General features: G+C 67.6%; 4 protein-coding genes across 4 annotated transcripts; 1 reads left to right on the top strand and 3 right to left on the bottom strand.

Moving 5' to 3' along the window:
* Window positions 1-1,336: 1,336 nt before the first annotated feature.
* EMIHUDRAFT_233491 (hypothetical protein) lies at window positions 1,337-3,050 on the bottom strand (the record flags this gene model as incomplete). Its single annotated transcript, XM_005782146.1, has 3 exons — window positions 1,337-1,348; window positions 1,656-1,811; window positions 2,439-3,050. The coding sequence occupies 3 exons, from the start codon at window positions 3,048-3,050 to the stop codon at window positions 1,337-1,339; spliced, it is 780 nt and encodes a 259-aa protein (XP_005782203.1).
* A 413-nt stretch (window positions 3,051-3,463) lies between these two features.
* Window positions 3,464-4,235, bottom strand: EMIHUDRAFT_442668 (hypothetical protein). Its single transcript, XM_005782145.1, has 2 exons — window positions 3,851-4,235; window positions 3,464-3,764 (listed from the first exon to the last, which is right to left on the bottom strand). Exons 1-2 carry the CDS (start codon window positions 4,184-4,186, stop codon window positions 3,498-3,500), a joined length of 603 nt encoding a protein of 200 aa, XP_005782202.1. The 5' UTR covers window positions 4,187-4,235; the 3' UTR covers window positions 3,464-3,497.
* Window positions 4,236-5,602: 1,367 nt separating this feature from the next.
* EMIHUDRAFT_113561 (hypothetical protein) lies at window positions 5,603-6,757 on the bottom strand (the record flags this gene model as incomplete). The annotated part of the gene is made up of 2 exons (XM_005782144.1): window positions 5,603-6,049; window positions 6,680-6,757. 2 exons carry the CDS (start codon window positions 6,755-6,757, stop codon window positions 5,603-5,605), a joined length of 525 nt encoding a protein of 174 aa, XP_005782201.1.
* Window positions 6,758-10,054: 3,297 nt separating this feature from the next.
* On the top strand, window positions 10,055-17,281 carry EMIHUDRAFT_468491 (hypothetical protein). Its single transcript, XM_005782143.1, has 12 exons — window positions 10,055-10,604; window positions 10,710-11,012; window positions 11,099-11,422; window positions 12,214-12,273; window positions 12,588-12,671; window positions 12,779-12,862; window positions 12,965-13,060; window positions 13,166-13,246; window positions 13,346-13,671; window positions 14,725-15,649; window positions 15,743-16,009; window positions 16,082-17,281. The coding sequence occupies exons 1-12, from the start codon at window positions 10,071-10,073 to the stop codon at window positions 17,177-17,179; spliced, it is 4,182 nt and encodes a 1,393-aa protein (XP_005782200.1). The 5' UTR covers window positions 10,055-10,070; the 3' UTR covers window positions 17,180-17,281.
* Window positions 17,282-18,467: the final 1,186 nt, after the last annotated feature.

Raw genomic sequence — 18,467 nt, 5'->3', positions numbered from 1 at the left:
CACGATGCGCTCCGTGTCCGACGCGCACTCGGCGGGGTCGCAGCTGCCTCTGGAAGGCACCGACATGTGTATGTGCATGCACCTTTTTGCGCAAATGTGGGGTCACAATCCAAGGGGCTTTGTACGCAGTACGGCACGGCTCTAACGCGAGCTGTGCCACAGTGAAATGCAAATGGCACTAGCCACTGCAAGGCGAGCTTCTTTCTGGTGTATCTCTTATCTCCTTAGAAAGATCAGTGTGATACATGGCACTCTTGCCAAACTCTATTATAAACCATGGCAGCAAGACAGCACATGCACCCACGGATTCCCCCCTCCTCTCGCTGACAAACACGCTTCGCATGGATCTAACACGTCGTTTCGGCTCTCGCGCCGCCCGCGCCGCGCGCCGCCCTCTGCCTCCTCCCCACCGGCCCACCAACGAACCGCGCCCCCCACCAATCACCCGAGCAGCTGCTCCAGCTGCCGCCGCTCCTCCTCTAGCTGCCGCAGCCGCGCCCGGAGCGCCTCGGCCTCGACGCTGTTTTGGTGGAGCGCCGTTCGCAGCGCGTCGCGAGACCCTGCGGTGCCCGCCGCCGCCGCCGCTGCCGCGGCGCCGATGACAGCGGAGCGCGACGATCCCGCCGCCTGATCGCGGAACGGCGTGAGCGTGAGCAATGACAACGAACGCGGCGCAACGAGCGGACAAGAGAACACGGACGCGCACGGCCTGCTCGCGCGCCTTTGCCTGCGCGATCGCGGGGGCGCCGTCGCCGCCCTCCGAGTCCTCGCGGTCGCTCATCGGAGGCGTGCCAGCCGTGCCGTCGCGCGCGCGCGCCTGCTCGGTGCGGTCGCGCCGAGATGAGCCGAGAGGAGCCGAGGTGAGCCGAGAGGAGCCGAGAGGAGCCGAGAGGAGCCGAGAGGAGCCGAGAGGCGCCGAGAGGAGCCGAGAGGAGCCGAGAGGAGCCGAGAGGAGCCGAGAGTAGCCGAGAGTGGCCGAGAGTAGCCGAGAGCAGCCAAGAGTAGCCGAGAGGAGCCGAGAGGAGCCGAGAGGAGCCGAGGGGAGCCGAGGTGAGCCGAGAGGAGCCGAGAGGAGCCGAGATTGGCCGAGATATGACGAGCCTGCTTTGTGTGGTGGTGCCGCCGGAAGCCACCCCAGGTCGCCAGCCGCTTGTACTGCGTCGACCGCTCCGGCCCCTCGCCCCCCGCCAGCGAGCCGGTGCCGCAGTCGGTGTTGTAGTAGTCGACAGCGGAGTCGTCCACCTGGTTCGGTCAATCTCAGTCGTCGGCTCGTAGCTTTCAGTACGGGAGGAGGAGGAGTCCGTCGTCCAACTCACTCAGCTGAGTGGGTGATGAGCTAGAGCTGGCTCTGCTCACGGAGCACTGCGGGGAGCGCTGCGGGTTGAGTTGGCTCGCGCGGACTCATCCGTTGTCTCACCGCTATCTCGGCTGCCTCTCGGCTGCCTCTCGGCTGCCTCTCGGCTGCCTCTCGGCTGCCTCTCGGCTGTGCCTCTCGGCTGCCTCTCGGCTGTGCCTCTCGGCATCTCAAGAGTCGTTTTCACCGTCTTGACCAGCCGCTGCTGCTCGGGCGAGGAGTCCATCGCGCCGCCGCCGCCGCCGCCGCCGAGCTGGGACAGGTATTGCATCGCCGCGTCCTTGGACACGAGGGACTGCACCACGGCCTCGGTGTGCTGGAGCGCCTCGCGCTGCTCCCCAAACGCACGACGCGAGTCCTCGCCCGCCATCGGCTCCCACCCCGCGAGCTCGCCCGGCTGCCGTCCCGGCGGCAGGTGCTCCGTGCCCGACGGCAGCAGAGCGCACGTGCAGCCCGCCTCCGACACCCACGCACCCGACCCCGCGCCGGCGGCACCGCCGCCCGAGGAGGAGGAGGACGACGACGACGACGCGGCGGCGGCGGCGCCGCTGTTGCTACGCGCGCCGCGGCGGCTGGCGGCGCGCCCACCCGCGCCGCCTGCGCGGCCGGAGCAGCGGCGCGGCTGCTGCGCGCAGCGGGCATGCGCCGCGGGCGACGCGCCGATCGCGAATGTCGCGCCGCCGGCGGGCACCGCGCCGCTGCAGACGGGCTGCGGCGGCGGCGGCCAGTGCGACGACGCGGCCGCAAACTCGAGCAGCGCCGCCGCCTCGCACGCGTTTGTGTTCGCGCCGCCGCCGCCCGCCGCAGCCGAAACGGCGCAGGCCGCCATGCCGGGAATGAGCCCGCCCGTCGCCACGCCGCTGCACGCCGCCGGCTGCTCCGCCGCCACCGGACGGTACTTTGGGGCCCACGCCGCCGAGCACGGGAAGCGCGGCGGCGGAGCCGGAGGCGGCGGCATCGACTCAACGCGAGGAGCGGCGTGAGGGAAGGGGCACGCCGCCGCCGCCGCCGGCGGCGCTGACGCTGCGGCGGCGGCGGAGGCGACGGCGGCGGCGAGCGAGGGTGGCACGGCGGACGAGTCGACCTGAGCGGCGCTCCGGCCTCGCAAGTCGCGGCACTCGCGCAGGCTCGCCGCAGCATGCGGCGGCAGCGCGGCGAGCAGCGCGGTGACTGCGGCGCCCTTTCCACACATCACGAGAGCGTGGAGCACCGTCAGGCCGCCGCTCGACCGGGCGCACGCCACCAGCGGCAGGGGCAAGGCGCCGCCGGCGTGCTGCGTAAGCACCTCCACAAGACGGTCAATCAGCGCGCACAAGCCGTGCCTCGCCGCCCAAGCGAGCATCTCGACCACGGCCGCCGCGATCTGCGGCGGAGCGTCGGCGGGCAGCGCCGGCCCGCGCGCGAGGTGGCCCTGGTACTGCTGCAGCAGCACGCCCATCGCATTCTCCTTTTCGGCGCCAGCCTGGCCGAGCCAGCCCTGGAGCCGCTGGAGCAGCGGCACGGGAAGCGGAGAGGGGAGCGGCTTGGTGAACTTTGCCGTCGCGATGAGGAGCAGCGCCAGCGCAGTGTCGCGCTTCTCCGCCTCGACCGCCAGCTCGAGTGCCGTGCGGCCGGTCGCGTCCCGCTGGTGCAGGTCGGCGCCCGAGAGGGCGTGCTTGACGGCCTCGGAGAGGTGGCCACGCATCGCCGCGAGCATGAGAGGTGTGCGCTCTGCGCGCGCCTCGGAGGAGGAAGAGGAGGCGTCCATACGGCGGACGGGCGACTCGCCAGTGTGAGATTGGGCCGCACAGCGCGTCCGACGAGAGGAGCCAAGCACAAAAAAAGTAAAAAAGACGCGAGCTGCAAGCTATAGGGGAAACCCGGAGCGCGGAGCCAACCCTCGGAGACCCGTGTTTACTTTACGGCCCTTTCCCTGCGAACGCGCACCCCCCCTAGCTAGGGGTCAGGGCTCTCTAGCCCGTAGGCGTAGCCCGATACCGATCATCCGGCCCGCGGGGCGTGCGCTTCTTTGTTCTTAGCTCCCCGGCCCTGGATGTGAGGTTGATGACTGCACTCCAAGTGCTCCAAAGTGCCTCCAAGTTGGCAAGGTTTCTATGTGGGTGGTGGTCGGCGACTAGCCGGCGTAGTCGTCTTTTCTTTATTATCAACTCACCCCTTCCTCCAGATGCCTCCCGGCCTGCGCCAGCGCCCGGCCCGCCTGCTCCATCGCCCCGCCCGCGCCCTGCAGGCGCGCCCCCGCCTCAGCGTGCGCGGCCGTCACACCTCCTGCGAGGCCGCCGCCGTGCGCCGCGACGGCGCTACCGGCAGCCGCGAGGTGACCGCCCGCCGCGTCCAAGTTTGGCCCCGCGGCGGCGGCCAGCATGATGCATCCGGTGACTGACGACGCGTCCTCGAGCTCGTCGGCGGCACACTACTGGGCGAGCGGAGCGGGAGGTCAAGAGGCGCGATCTCGCTGGCGGGGTGGGGGAAAGTTTGCGGTCTCGCGTCGCGGTTTGCCTGCAGCGCGTCGCCGTCATCCAAGAAGCCGTCCACAGCGGCTGCGGCGGTGGAGAGGCAGGCTGCCGCGGCGGCGAGCGGCGCCGTGGCCGACTCCCACTCCCGCGCTACGCACACCTCGTGCGCAAAGAGCTCCAGCTCGCGCGCCGCGTTACCGAGCGCGCAGCCGCAAGCCGAGAGCCGGCCAGGCTCCTCCTCCTGTCGCTGGTTCTCGCCGAGGACGGCGGCGGCGGCGACCATTGAGTCGGAGGCGGAGAGGAGCAGCTCCGTCGCGAGACCGAGCGGCGGCGGCGGGGAGGAGGCGAGCATCAGGCTGAGGCCGGCGCGGAGAAGCATTGTGTGTGCTGCAGCGAGGGAGCCTGCGGCGCGAAGAGCCCCGCGAGCGCGGATTAGGACGACCTTCATTGGTTTCTTTTCCTTGGTTTGGAAGGGGGGGCGACGCCGGAGGAGTATGACGGCCTCTTCGACGGCCCATAAGGGGCCGTTGACAATCCGTGTTTTCTCGTCTTGCGGTACATCTCTCCGCTCGCCACCTCACGCTCCGCCGTCCGGCCATGGATGGTTCGATGGAGCTCGCCGAGCTCCATCGAACCATCCAACTCCGGTCACCGGGTCTGAACGCGCTCAGCCTCAGGAGGTACCAAACCGCGCGAATTCTGCACGCCTCGCTGCACCGCTGGCTTGACTGAATCAGGCAGCAGCAGGCTGCTGCTGTTGCCACAGCAGCAGTCTGCTGCGGCCCCAATACGCAAGTTAATGACCAGCATTGCTGCCGGGGGCATTCGAGCCGCCACAGCCGGTGTGCGGCTGTGCACTGCCACCTGCCCGCGGCTACGCACATGTGCGCTCGCATTGGATGAGCCCTGCTGATGGAGACCTGCGTCGCCTAGCTGCACGAGAGCAATGCCGCAGGCGGCGGCCGTGGCATACACTGCGAGCACACACTTGGTGCAGCTGCGAGATGCAGCAAGAGCACGTCGTTCCTGCCTCTGATGCCACTCTCGCGGCTTGTAGCGCGTCACTCGCGCATGCTCTCCAGGAGCTATGGCGGGCGCGTGTGTGGGGCTGTAGCCTGTGTTTGGCCGGTTCTGACCCGTTTACTATCAGTACCATGCCTGGGCCACAACGCCACAAGAATCGCACACACGGGGAGCGGCTCAGGGACCCAGTAAGCCGCGGAATCGCCAAATGTCACAACCCGGCTCACCCAGGGCGGCTGGACCTAGTCTAAAAGGCGCGGGCCTCGGCTGCCGCTGCGGCACCGGCCCGGCGCCGGCCCGCCGGCCCGGCCGCCGCGCGGGCCGGCACCTGTAGACTCTATACAGTGTCTCCGGGCGCCCTCCGACCACCCTGCCTTATTACTATCCTTCAACAGTACTGTACGTCAGTACTGGTAGCTAGTAGCTAGAGTCTAGTAGACTCTACGCCGGGCGGGACCGCCCGGCCCGCCGCGACCTCACCCCCGCCCGGTGCAGTGGTCGGTCACGGGCGACGTGCACACATATGCATGCCCACAGTGACACATGCCGTACGTCGCCTCGGCCCGTCGGTCGGCCGAGTTTGCGGGCGTGTTGGGCCACGCCGAGGGCACCGAGTGCCAAGATTGGAACAGCGAGGCCGTCGGTCGGCCGGCCCGGCCGGCGGGCCGAGAAGGACGGCGCCAAGGAGCTAGATAGGCACGCGGCTCGGGAAGCTAGGCCGCCCCGGCCGCGCATGCGCAATAAGCACTTGTTGGTCCATGATCAGTCCGCGTTAGTCCGCGTAATTCTTGCAGCTCGTCTCAAACAGCCGTTCCCACTCAGACGCGCCGTCAGGGGGCGGGCTGGCATTGCCTCCACCACCACCCCGGCCCGCCAGCTTGGGGTGGGGCGCCGGCAGCGCGCGCTCGTGCACAAAGTCGGTGCGCAGCACGTACTTGACGCCGGCCGTCACGGGCAGCCCCTCGTGCAGCAAGTTTTGGTCCATGCAGCAGGCCATGCCCGTCGCGGGCGTCACCACCAGGTCGTGCGGCTTGGCCTCACAGTCGCGCAGGAATCGGCAGTGCTCCTTCTTGCCCGGCGCGTCGTGACTGGTCCAGAAGCCGGTCTGCCCGCCGGCGAAGTCTTGGTTGAGGTACACCACCACACGCTCAAAAGGTCGCTCACCCGCCCGTCGCTTGCCGCCCCTCTCCCAGCCCTTGCCGGCGACAGGATCACGAACCTAGGGCTCAGTTCCGTCTCCCCCCCCTCCCTCCTGTAGGCAGGCCGTCCCGCGCTGGCGGGAAGAGGCGCGCCGAGCCATCCGCGACGTCCCGGCGAGCTCATGGGCGCTCAAAAGGTCGCGGACCCGCCCGTCGCTTGCCGCCCCTCTCCCAGCCCTTGCCAAGATCCACGGTACCAGGCGGAGCACCGATTGCCAGACCCCTGATAGACGACAGCATCGACAGAGGGGCAGATGAGCAGCGTCAGCATCGGCGAAAGCGACAGCAACGGGGCTACGCCGTGCCGACTGCGAGTGCCGGCCATGACTCCGTTGGTGATCCTCGAAATAGGAGAGCAGTACGCCGGCGGCGCGCCGGCGGCGTCCGTCGGTAACTTTGGACTTTTGGCGTTTCGGCGCGATTGGCGATTCGTTGCGGCCCCATTATGTATGTCTTTGTCTTTGCTAAGCTAGCTATGTACGTCTTTGTCTTTGCTAAGCTTACTAAGCTATGTATGTCTTTGTCTTTGCTAAGCTATGTATGTCTTTGTCTTTGCTAAGCTATGTATGTCTTTGCTAAGCTATGGGGTCTACACACCTTTTCCCCGAGTGGATTCGCAAGAGTGTCGAGAAGGCAAAAAGTCGCCGCACCTGCTCGGCCTTGAGTCGCAGCTTGCCGCCGCCGTGGCGGGCAGGATGCCGGCCGGCCATTCCCGCTGTCGGGCGCATCCGGCGAGACTCGCCTCACCCCCGCCGCGCCGGCGAGCTGCGAGGGCACCATCCCAACGGCTGCCGTCCCCCGGCTGGCGGCGTGAGAGGCCTCGGGAGGGCTCGCCGAGGGCCGGCGCACGCGATGCAGGCACTACCAAGGTCCTGGCGACCGCTCCGCGACCATCTCATCACATGAGACGACTGCTGTAGGACGCTCGCGGGCCAGAACTCGACGAGACCGCCACACCAACACTAACTGCGCTTCGGCGCCCGATCTGGATTTTGGCCTCCCGACGCGATTTCCGACCCCCGACGCGAAGATATCGTCCCGACTCTCACTACTCGCCCCTCCATCCTGTAGGTCCGGACCTTGCCTGCTCAGTAGCCGCGATGAATCGTCGCCCTCATCGTCCGCGGTCACCCTTTCAGCCTCGGGCTGGCTTTTTGAGACCCTCGCGTTTGCCCATCTCGGCCGTTTACGACGCGTCACGCCTTCCCTCGTGCCGCAAGTAGGCGTGTGCGTCATGACTCCGGTGCCAGCTACACGGCCACGCCGCGGGACAACGTGCCGGGACGGATCCATCCGACCCACGGGTGCCCAAGCCGCCTCGCGCGCCTCAGCCCGCCGGGCCCCTCGGCGGCCAGTGTGGGGTGGATACGGCGGTGATAAACCCCTCTGACAGCAGCGCCTCACGGCGTGGGCTGCGAGGTCACTCGGGGTGACCCAGGGGGCGGCGGGGGAGCAATCTCCCGCCGGAGCAGCGGGTGATATTCCCGCTACTCGCTCGAGTTTGAGGTGCGCCGCGCCTCGCCTGTGTTGCCTTCCCGGCCGTCCCAGCCGCCCTCACCGTTCCTCATCCCCTCCCCCACCCCCTCCCCCTCAGGCTAGGCCCTCGCCGCCGCCGCCGTCTCCGCCAGAGCCGCCGCCGTTTCCTCCCCCCCCACCCCCTCCGACGCCGTCGCCTCCGCTGCTCCCGCCACCACCACCGGCCGCCTCAGCTCTCCCTCGCCCACCTCCCACACACCCCCACCGCCCTCCGCGCGTCCCCGCACGCCGCCTCCGCGCCCCCACGCCCCCACGAGGACCTCCCGCCCCGCCCTCCCCGCGTCTCAGACCCTTGGCCGTGCTCCGCTCGGGGAAACTCGGCGCCGCCGTCGCGAGCACTGCTGCCAGCGCAGCCGCCGGGCGACGCGACAGCGGCTAGCGGCCGTGAGAGCCTCTCCAGTGCGGGCTGGGGGCGGCGGCGGCGCACGGCGGGTGGCGGGCGAGCAGCCGGCCGGCCGGCGGCGCGTCTCGACTCGATTTATGGGCCGCCTCTCGGGCGTGCGGCCACGGCCCGTGCGGCGCGAGGAGAGGGCGGCGCGCTCGGCGCGCTGGCGGCGGTGAAGCCTCCCAGAGTGGGCGCTGGCTGGCCGAGGGCGTCGGGCGGGTGCGGGGCGGCACTCAGGCCGCCGGAACGGGCCGTGGTGGCCCGTGTGGCGTTCGTGAGGGACCGTTTGTGCGCCCCGGTAGCCACCCGGCCGGCGGCCACCGGGGCCGGAATTGGCAGCGGCTTGGGCTGTGTGTGGGCTGGTCGCGGTGGGGGATATGGTGCTTGTTTATGGTCCTCATTTCCCCCACTCACCACTCCCAACCGGCAGGGCCTCACGGGGCAATTTTGAAGGCCTCTGCCATCGCTCAGGTCCCAAACCATGTGCTCGTCCGCGCAGGGAGGGCTCGGTCGCGCCCCCCAGAGTGAGGTGTTCGGACTGAGCGACGGCAGGACCCTTTGAAATCATAAACTGCGACGTCCGTGAGGCCCCCACGGCCGGTGGCAGTGAGTGGGTGATTGGAGGGCCATAAACTACCATCACGCCGCCCATCGGACCCCTCCTCCACCCCAAACACAGTCCAAACCGGGGCCCCGGCGGCGGCCGGCGCGGCGGCGGCGACGCACGCCGGCGAAGCACCATCAAGCTGCTGTACGGCCCCGGCATCGCCTCCCCTGGCTTAGCTCTCAGTCAAGATATTGTGAACACAGTCAGTCTCTACAATATACTCACTGACACTGAACCTCCCAGAGCTCGTCCCGGTCCATTACGGCCATCCTCGTCCTCAGGCGCCGGGCTCCGCCGGCCAGTCGCCCGCCAGATCTGGCTTCGTCGGGAGGGCGTCGTCGCGGAGCACCATCGCCGCTGTCGGCGCTCCTGCGGCGGTCCGGGGGCACGTCTGGGTGGCCAGGGGCGGGGGTCGAGCCGTGAGTGCTCCGCCGGGGCGAGCTTCTGGGTCCATGGCACCGCTGCCGGACCCGTCCGAGAGCCTTTCCGGACACGTTCGCTCGATGGCCTAGCTGGCGGCCGATATTCGACAACCAAAGCTCCGGACGCCGCGGCCAAAGATCCGCGCACAGTCCCAGGGCTCGTGGTGAGTGTGGGGTGTGCCTCACGAGGCGGAGAGGCCGCGTGAACTCCCGTAGAAGCTCGCGAAGTGCGGATTTGGAGCGCCGCGCCGGACCTCCGCCGGGGCCCGCCGGGGCCACGGGAGAGGTCAGAAATCGTTTTGAGGGGTAGACTACTACAAACCGGTCACGGTCCCGTCCAGTTTAGTCCCTTGGCCGGCCCTGGGCCGCTCGGCACCGCGCGGGGGTGCCGTTAAGCGACCCTACGGATTTTCATTGGTCGATTTTGGCCAAAAAGCCCAATGTGCACTTCGCACCCCTGCCACATGACTCGATCGCCGTCGCTGCTACCGCCCTCTCCGCCGCCCTCGAAGGCGACAAAAACAAATATTTTGCTAAAAATCTCTCTCGAAGGCGCCACCAGCATTACGGCCGCCTTCATATCTCATTGATGCTGCCACCAACGCCACTTCCTCGATTCTGTGCCGCTGCAGCGGCGAGGCGCCGTCGCCACGATCGCCGCCAGCGCTGCTGACAGCCTCGGAGCGTCGCCGTGGCCGCGTTCTGGTCTGCCCACGCTTCCCTAAAATGTCTAGGACGAGCTCAGAGGCTAAGGGCGCATCATGTGGGACCATCTAGCTCTACTGGGTCCGCGACGGCGGTCGGCGCACCCCCGTCTCGAACGTGTGTGCTCTCTGTCTGTCTGTCAGCTGTTTCGGCTAAGTCGTTTTGTACCGGATTTCAATGTTAGTGGCAAAACCGCGGAACCAAAAATGGCGTTTAATTTCGCGCACCTGCTGTCCGCCGCCTACCGCGCCGCTTGGGGCGCCTGCGGCGCCCCTGGGCGCGCTGCGCGCGCCTGTTTTGGGGAGGCTACCAGCACCGAAAAATTTCCGATTTTTTTGTTCTCTCCGCCGGCATTGCTGATCGCCGGCATTGCTGATCGCCGGCATATGCTCGTCCTCGCTTTTCTCGCGACGCCCTCAGCCGCCACTCGCCCGCCTACGTGGGACGGGGAGGCACTCATCGTCACGCACAACCGCACCGACTTCTGCGTCAAGCGCCCGACCGACGCGCCGGCGCTCGCCCTCGCGGCGTCCGCCTCGTGCGAACCCAACAAGGCCGCGGAGCTCCTGCTCCGCGAGGACGACCTCACCTGGGAGGGCGCGGCGCTGTTCGGTGCCTGGCCGGACGCCACCTTCCATCAAAACTTCTCCTTTCCCACCAAGTTCTCCAAGCCCACCGGCGCCGCCTCATGCACCGCCGGCCCGACGACCCTCAAGCACATCGGCGCCGCGGCCGACGCCGAGTTCACCTCCTTTGACGAGCCTTCCCGCGCAACCAAGATCAGCGACCCTTCACCCGAGGAGAGCTTCACAATCGCGGCCCATTCAGAGATCGAGGAGCTGCTCGTTCTTCACCCTTGTGCGGCCGTACTGGCGCTGCTCATCGCGGCGTGCAGTGGGCTGCTGCTGCGTGGGCAGCAGGTGAGGAAGAAGAGGGTGGATGGATGCAGCCACGCAGCGATCTCCGTACCCTTGCTCTCCAGCGCGCGTGCTCTCCGAGTTGGCATTGTGCTCATCTTCCTGCAGGACGTATGCGGCACACCAGCGGCACCGCTCCAGACCGTCAACGTCAGCAGCCCGTGCTCGCTCACCGACGGCGGCTCGTGCGCCGCTTCGCCAAACTACCCGAACAGCTACGGCAGCAACGAGAAGTGCACCATTAGCGGCGTGCCGCCGGTCGAGCTGGAGATGGTCGCCTTTGATGTGGAGGGCAACAATTGCCGCTACGACTATCTTACCGTCAACGGCGTAAAGTACTGCGGCAAGTCGGGGCCGGATGGCGCGGTGGCGGAGGGCGGCGTCATCGAGTGGGAATCGGATGGCATCGACGTCCGTTCGGGCTGGAAGGCGCGCCCCTGGTCCCTCTCGCTCCCCTTCTTTCTCCTCTCTGATGCCTATCCTCCCTCTGCCGTCAGATCTGCTGGGCGACCCGGCCGCCTTCACCGCCGTCCCCGCCGCCTTCACCGCCGCTGGTGCCTCCACCGCCGCCTTCACCGGGTTTTCCTGGCGGCTACTTCATCACCGGCCCGTGCTCGCTCACCGACGGCGGCTCGTGCGCCACGTCGCCAAACTACCCGAACGGCTACGGCGACAACGAGGAGTGCACCATCAGCGGCGTGCCGCCGGTCGAGCTGGAGACTGTCGGCTTTCATGTGGAGCGATGCGCATTCGGCTGCAGATGCGACTACCTCACCGTCAACGGCGCAAAGTACTGCGGCACTTCGGGGCCGGAGGGCGCGGTGGCGAAAGACGGCGTCATTAAGTGGCGATCGGATGGCATCAACGTCCGGTCGGGCTGGAAGGCGCGCCCCTGGTCCCTCTCGCTCCCCCCATTTTCTGATCTCCTCTCTGATGCCCGCCTCCCTCTGCCGTCAGATCTGCTGGGCGACCCGGCCGCCTTCACCGCCGCCACCGCCACCACCGTCATCACCGCCATCACCGCCATCACCGCCTCTCGCTCCGCCGCTGTCACCGCTGCCGCCGCTGTCACCGCCTGCTCTGCCTCTACCGCCTTCACCGCCTCCACCGCCAACACCGCCATCACCGCCGCCGCCGCCGCCGCTGCCGCCGCTCTCCCCCGGCTATGTCGCCGCGGAAACCGAGAACGATCTCCGCTCCCTGATCGAGGGGGCTGTTTCCAACATCTCAATTTTCCTGCCGCCCAGTGCGCACTTCGAGCTGGGCAGCCAGATCAGCTGCGAATCCAACATCAAGGTGACGGTCGCGAGCAGCGGCGAGGGCGCGACGCTCGACGGCCAGGGAGAGACCGGGCTCTTTTCCCTCAGGGGCCGCTGCAGCCTCACCCTGCGGGGGCTGACCCTCGTCAACGGGAGGACGGCGGAGTTCGGCAGCGTTGTGTACGCGTGGGGCGCAGGCGACGTCGAGATCATCGAGTCGACCGTGCGGGACTGCTCGGCTGACGAGGTGCGCCGCGTAGAGCTAGCCGCACCCCCCTGCAGCGCCGCACAAAGCGGGGCCGGCGAGAGCGGGCCACGGCTGCCTCACCCTGCTTCTCTCCTCGCAACCGCAGGCCGGGGGCGGCGTCGTCTACGCGTATAACAGCGGTGCGGTCTCGATAATCGGCTCGACGGTCAGAGGCTGCTCTGCTTTTGTGCGCCGCGTAGAGCTAGCCGCACCCCTGCAGCGCCGCACGACAGCGTGGCGAGAGATGGACAGAGCGACGGCTGCCTCACCGCGCTCTCTCCTCGCAACCGCAGCACGGCGGCGTCGTCTTCGCGAGGAACAGCGGTGCGGTCTCGATAAGTGGCTCCACCGTGACTGGCTGCTATGCTTACTTCGTGCGCCGCGTAGAGCTAGCCGCACCCCTGCAGCGCCGCACGGCAGCGGGGTGAGAAGTAGAGAGGGCCACGGCTGCCTCACCCCGCTCTCTCCTCGCAACCGCAGAACGGCGTCGTCGTCTACGCGTATCGGAACAGCGGTGCGGTCTCGATAACCAGCTCGAACGTGTCGGGCTGCTCTGCTGGCAATGTGCGCCGCGTAGAGCTAGCCGCCCTCCCTGCAGCGCCGCACGGCAGCGGGGTGAGAAGTAGAGAGGGCCACGGCTGCCTCACCCCGCTCTCTCCTCGCAACCGCAGAACGGCGTCGTCGTCTACGCGTATCGGAACAGCGGTGCGGTCTCGATAACCAGCTCGAACGTGTCGGGCTGCTCTGCTGGCAATGTGCGCCGCGTAGAGCTAGCAGCCTGCAGCGCCGCACGACAGCGGGGCGAGAGATGGACAGAGCGACGGCTGCCTCACCGCGCTCTCTCCTCGCAACCGCAGTACGGCGGCGTCGTCTACGCGTGGAACAGCGGTGCGGTCTCGATAAGCAGCTCGAACATGTCGGGCTGCTCGGCTACTGGCCTAAGCCAGGAAGGGGTGCGCCGCTTAGAGCTAGCCGCACTTTCCTGCAGCGCCACACAGCAGCGGGGCGAGAGATGGAGAGAGCGGCTGCCTCACCCCGCTCTCTCCTCGCAACCGCAGAACGGCGGCGTCGTCTGGGCGCATGGCAGCGGGGCGGTCTCGATACTGGACTCCACCGTGAGCGGCTGCTCGGCTGGCCAGGTGCGCCGCATAGAGCCAGTGGCCGCCCTGCAGCACAGCACGGCAGCGGGGCGAGAGATGGAGAGAGCGGCTGCCACCCCGCTCTCCTCGCACCCGCAGTGGGGCGGCGTCGTCTACGCGGATAAGAGCGAGTCCCTCTCCATCGCGGGTGTCGACTTCATCAACAACGGAGCGGCTAGGTCAGGCTCGGTGCTGTACCTGTCAGTCCTCACTCAACGCTCTTCCATAAGCGACGCCTCCTTCACCGGCAACGACGGTGTCACGATCCAGACCGACTCGCCGATAGACTGGGACTGCCGCTTGGGCAGCTGGATGCCGACCGAGGGCGCCTTGAAGGGCGACGTCAACGCTCCCGAGTGCTACCTTTGCCCCGCTGGCTACTTTGGGAACACGAGCGGCCTCACCACTTCCTCTTGCAGCGGCCAGTGCACCAGGGGCCACTATTGCGAAAAGGGTACCGCCGACCCTCAGCCCTGCCCTCCCGGTCGACACTCACCAGTCATCGGGGCGCCCAGCCAGGAATTTTGCCTCCGTTGCGCCCCCGGCCAGCACCAGCCCCTCTCAGCCCAAGCGCAATGCCTCATCTGCCCCGCCGGCTCCTTCTCTCCCGACGTCGGCCTCTCCGCCTGCGACCCTTGCCCGCGCGGAGGCTACTGCGAGGAGGCGGGCGCCGCCACACGCATGGTCTGGGAGCCCTGTCCCGCGGGCAGCTTCAACCCGGCCAACGGCTCCAGCTCGAGCGCCGCGTGCGAGCTCTGTCCCGCCGGCACCGCGAGCGCAACACAGGGTGCGGAAAGCAGCGACACGTGCGCGCCGTGCGCTCCGGGTAGCATCGCCCCCTCGGCCAACATGTCCGCGTGCAAGCCGTGCCCCAAAGGCAATTACGCAGCCTCCACCACCGCGTGTGAGGAGTGCGAGGCGGGCAGCTACGCGGCGAGCGGGGGCCTCTCGCAGTGCACTCTCTGCCCCCACCCCCTCAGCTCCAAGAGCGGCGACGTCACCTGCTCCATCTGCAAGGAGGGCTTCTACTTGAAGGACTCGAGCGCCGATCCAGACGACATCTTTGAGAACCCGACCGAGCACTGCAGGCCGTGCCCGCCCAACGCCAACTGCAGCGCCGGCACCGCTCTCGCGTCCCTCGGCGTGGGCGCCGGCTACTGGCGCGCCTCCAACGCCACCTCGGAGCTCCACCGCTGTGACTCAGAGACATGTGCTGGTGGCTCCGGCCAGCCCTCCCACGGCCGCCGCCTCACCGACGGAGATGACGACCCCTACTGCACCGCCGGCCACACCGGCCCGCTCTGCGAGGTCTGCGTCGCGGACTCGGACTACTTCAGCTCAGCCGAGGGGCACTGCGTCGCCTGCCCCTCGACGGCTCGCTCCGCCGGCGTTCTTGCCATCTTTGCCATCGTCATCGCAGCGCTCGCTGCCAGCTACGCTCGGCTCCACCACCTCCCCTTCTCCCGCCGCCTCCGGAGGCGGGCCACCCGCATCGAGTCCGCGGTCGGCCTGCAGCCCAAGTTCAAGGTCTTCGTCAGCTTCTACCAGGTGAGCAGCGCCCTCGGCCTCGTCTACGGCGTCCGCCTCCACGGGCGCTTTACGCGCTGGCTCGACGTGCTCAAGCTGTTCAGCCTGGACCTGTTTGACGTTGCCATCCCCGGCCCCTGCATCGGAGCCATGAGCACGCGGCTGCTCGTCGCGGGCACCTGGCCGTACCTCGCCGTCGCCTTCGTGTCGCTCGCCATTGTGGCGGTGGCGGCGGTCCTCAATGTCAAGCAGAAGCAGGCTTTCGACCGCCAGCTGCTCGGCCGCCTCCTTTACTGGGCGATCTTCATCTTCTACCTCGTGCTTCCCTCCGTCTCGCGCTCCATCTTCAGTGCGAGGCTGTGCGAGTCCTTTCGCTACGACGACGCGACAGGCCAGCGCATCAGCTACCTGCTTGCCGACCTGGCGCTCACGTGCGATGCCGGCCCGACGTGGGAAGACGAGACTGTGAGGGGACTCGCGCCGTACTTTTGGGCCTACTTCGCTCTCTGGCCCGTCCTCGTGCCGCTCGGCTTCCTGGCGCTGCTGCTCCGCGTCCGCAAGCCCGTGGCTGCGCAGCGCGCAACGCCGCTCTCTCGTGCGACGAGCTTCCTCTGGCGGGACTACTCTGCCCGCTTCCTCTTCTGGGAGGTGTTCGACCTGTTCCGCAAGATCTTCCTCACCTCGATGGTGCTCTTCATCGACCACGAGTACGGCGCGAGGAAGTTGCTGCGCACCGTGGTCGCCGCCATCGTCTCGGCCATGTTTCTCACCATTCTCGCGCTCGCCCGCCCCTACCGGCGCTTCGACGACCTCTGCCTCGCGTGCATCGCCAACTTGCTCCTCACCTGCTGCTTCGTGTCGGGAGTGGTCATCCAGGTCCGCGATGGCAATTCCTCGCGCTCCCTCGCGCTCCCCCACGCTCCCTCTTGACTTCCGCAACCTCACACCACCCGCCCCCCGCCACCGCAGCTCTGCGACAGCACCGTGCACGAAGACATGTGCTACGAACTCGTTGGCTACAAGACCTCGCGCGGCGCCACCACCTTTGCCGTCGCCCTCACCGCAGTCATGCTCGCCGTCTCGCTAGCCGTCATCCTCATATCGGCGGTCAGCGCCTCGAGGGTGAAGACCATGCGGCTCGTCTCGTCGAAGCGCGAGCCGATGCGCGACGGCATCACCCTCGCCGACGGCCAGGAGTGGCACCTCTTCCTCAGCCACGTCTGGAGCACGGGCCAGGTTTGTCACTTCCTTGCCCCACCGCTTTGCGTGTGTGGTGAAGGCACCTCACCTGCCTTTCCTTGCGTGTAGGACGCCGTCGCCGTCATCAAGAACGAGCTGCAGCAGTTCCTGCCCGGCTGCGAGATCTTCCTCGACATCGACGACCTCAAAAACATCGGAGAGCTGGAGGCGTACATTCGTCGCTCGCAGGTGGTGCTCTGCTTCCTGTCGCGGGGCTACCTGCGCTCGACGAACTGCCTGCGAGAGGTCCGCGCCGCGCTGGAGATGGGCAAGCCGCTCGTGCTCGTCCACGAGGCAGACCCGGACAAGGGCGGGGGCACACTCGCCGAGCTGCGGTCCGAGTGCCCCGAGGAGCTGCAGGCCGCCATCTTTGAGGCCGGCTGGCCGATGGCGGTGTGGCATCGGATCGCGGCCTTCCAGCACGTCTCGCTCAAGGTCATCGCCGAGGCGCTACTGCTGAAGACGCCAAAGTACGCGGGCGAGGACGAGCTGCCCCTGTGCATCCCGGGCGAGATCCGAGCCGACGGCCTCGCCTTCCCCAAGCCGGTGATTCTCTGGGCCTCGACGTTGAACGCCGGGGCGCGAGAGCTCGCCAATTCGGTCGCGGCGGCCGTGGCTGGCGGCATCTCGATCCCCGACGCAGCGCCCTCGCGCCTATCCGCGCTGCCTCGCTCCTCGCGCTCCTCGCGCCTCTCCTCGCTCCTCCCTTCGCTATCTCGACGCGCGAGAAGAGAAGGCGGCGGCGAGGCGACGCACATGCTGCTCTACCTGAACAGGTTGACGTGGGCCGGCGATGGCGCCGAGGCGCTCGCAGAGCAGGTGCGCGCCGCGCGCCGCGCCAAGCTGCCGATCGTAATGGCGCACGAGAATGACGCCGTCCGCAACGGCTGCATCTTTGGGCATTTTTTCGAGGTAACGCCGCGCGACCTTATTGCCGATGGGCTGTACCACGACCTCGCCATCGGCTGCCACGCGGACCCGCACCGACAGGTGTCGCTCGCCCTGCTCGCAAAGGCGCTCGGCGCGACCAAGCAGACAGCCCAGTCGCGCGTGCATCGCGTCACCGCCCTCGCTCTAACGATCCGCGGCTCCTTGACAAAGACGAAGCCGTCGAATGGCGACGACCTTGTGGAAGCGTCAGCGACGCAGGCCCGCCAGATCGTCTGAGCGGATACATACCCCACTGTACTTTAAGTGCGACAGCCCCGACAGCCGACTCCCGTGCTTGTGCCGCGAGTTTTTTGCATTCTAAATTCTTTTTTGTCAATCAAGCTCCAAACTCCATGGATGGATGGAGATAGATGGCGCCACCGCCAGCGCGCAGTCAGTGGCTCAACCCGCTACGTCAGACAGTACGCGTTGGCGAGGTGGCCCGCGACGTCATTTGTGTTGCAAAATTCTTTCGCAACGCTAGCAGGAAAATCGAATCAGATGCCATTCCCTGCCGATGCAGATTGCCCATCCGCGTTGCGTTTTCGAAGTTTGCCGCTCCTTTGGCGCGTGACCCCAGGGCCCAGCTGCAACACCCAACACACGCGCCAGGTTGGTTAGTCAAACGATCTGATGAGCGATGTGATCGAACGCCGTGCCAACCCCCACCGCCTCCTCGCCCGCCTCCGCCTCCTCCGCCATCCCCTTCCTTGCTCCCCCCCCCCGCCGCCGTTACCTCCCCCACCCCCTTCCTCGCCGTTACCGTCGCCACCTCCTCCGTTGCCGCCGACACCGAGCCCTCCGCCTCCTCCGCCGCCTCCCTCTCCACAGCCGTTGTCGCCACCTCCACCATCACCCTCGCCCCCCTCTCCACCACCTCCCTCGGCCTCGCTGCCGCCGCCTCTGCAACCAGGAGAGGGGTCTGAACTGCGCCTCACCACTGACCGGGAAGGCCGCCAAGTGGGCCAGCACAGGTCGCACATTGTGGCAGCAGTCAGCAGTGCATGGCTGATAGCTAGAGCAGCAGCGTCAGGGTCGCAGGGTCGGATCGTGTCAAGCCTCTCGCCCGGCCGGCCGCGTGCAGACGTCGGCCTGTCTGCTGTCTGGAGTGATCTGTCGGCGGTCAGTACGACCGATCAGGTCGGAGTTTTCTGATGGTTGGAGGGTCTATCTGTATGTACTCCTCGAGATCTCTCCAAATCTGCCCTCTAACCAACCGTAACCATTCGGGAAGTCGGTGCTCTGAGCGACTCTGAGCGCCGGAGCCCCGTTTCCGCACTGCGGCGCGGGCCGCGGCGCACGGTGCCTCCGCGCTCCGGGGGGCCCCGCGCCGGCCCAGAGTTTTTCTGTCGGGAAATTGCAGAAAAGAAGTTTGTTATCGCCGAGGCCGCTACACCTCTCATCTTTTCTCGTGTGGCCTCGCTGGCACACACACCCGCATCCCTCCTTCTCTCCCAATACCGGCGCCGGCGCCGGCGCCGTCGAACCTGAACCTGTCTCCGAGCAGAGCTGCAGCCGCCGCCGA

Source organism: Emiliania huxleyi (assembly GCF_000372725.1).
Source record: "Emiliania huxleyi CCMP1516 chromosome Unknown EMIHUscaffold_192, whole genome shotgun sequence".
NCBI classification, from domain to species: Eukaryota; Haptophyta; order Isochrysidales; family Noelaerhabdaceae; genus Emiliania; species Emiliania huxleyi.
Note: the sequence above shows the minus strand (reverse complement) of the source record. Positions and strands in the feature narration are given on the sequence as shown.

Coding starts and splice junctions, on each gene's coding strand:
- EMIHUDRAFT_442668 (XM_005782145.1), bottom strand. CDS start 4,186: ATGCTTCTCCGCGCCGGCCTCAGCCTGATGCTCGCCTCCTCCCCGCCG. Junction 3,765..3,850: donor ATGACGGCGACGCGCTGCAG/GCAAACCGCGAC, acceptor CTCGCCCAGTAG/TGTGCCGCCGACGAGCTCGA.
- EMIHUDRAFT_468491 (XM_005782143.1), top strand. CDS start 10,071: ATGCTCGTCCTCGCTTTTCTCGCGACGCCCTCAGCCGCCACTCGCCCG. Junction 11,013..11,098: donor GGGAATCGGATGGCATCGAC/GTCCGTTCGGGC, acceptor CTCTGCCGTCAG/ATCTGCTGGGCGACCCGGCC. Junction 16,010..16,081: donor ACGTCTGGAGCACGGGCCAG/GTTTGTCACTTC, acceptor CCTTGCGTGTAG/GACGCCGTCGCCGTCATCAA.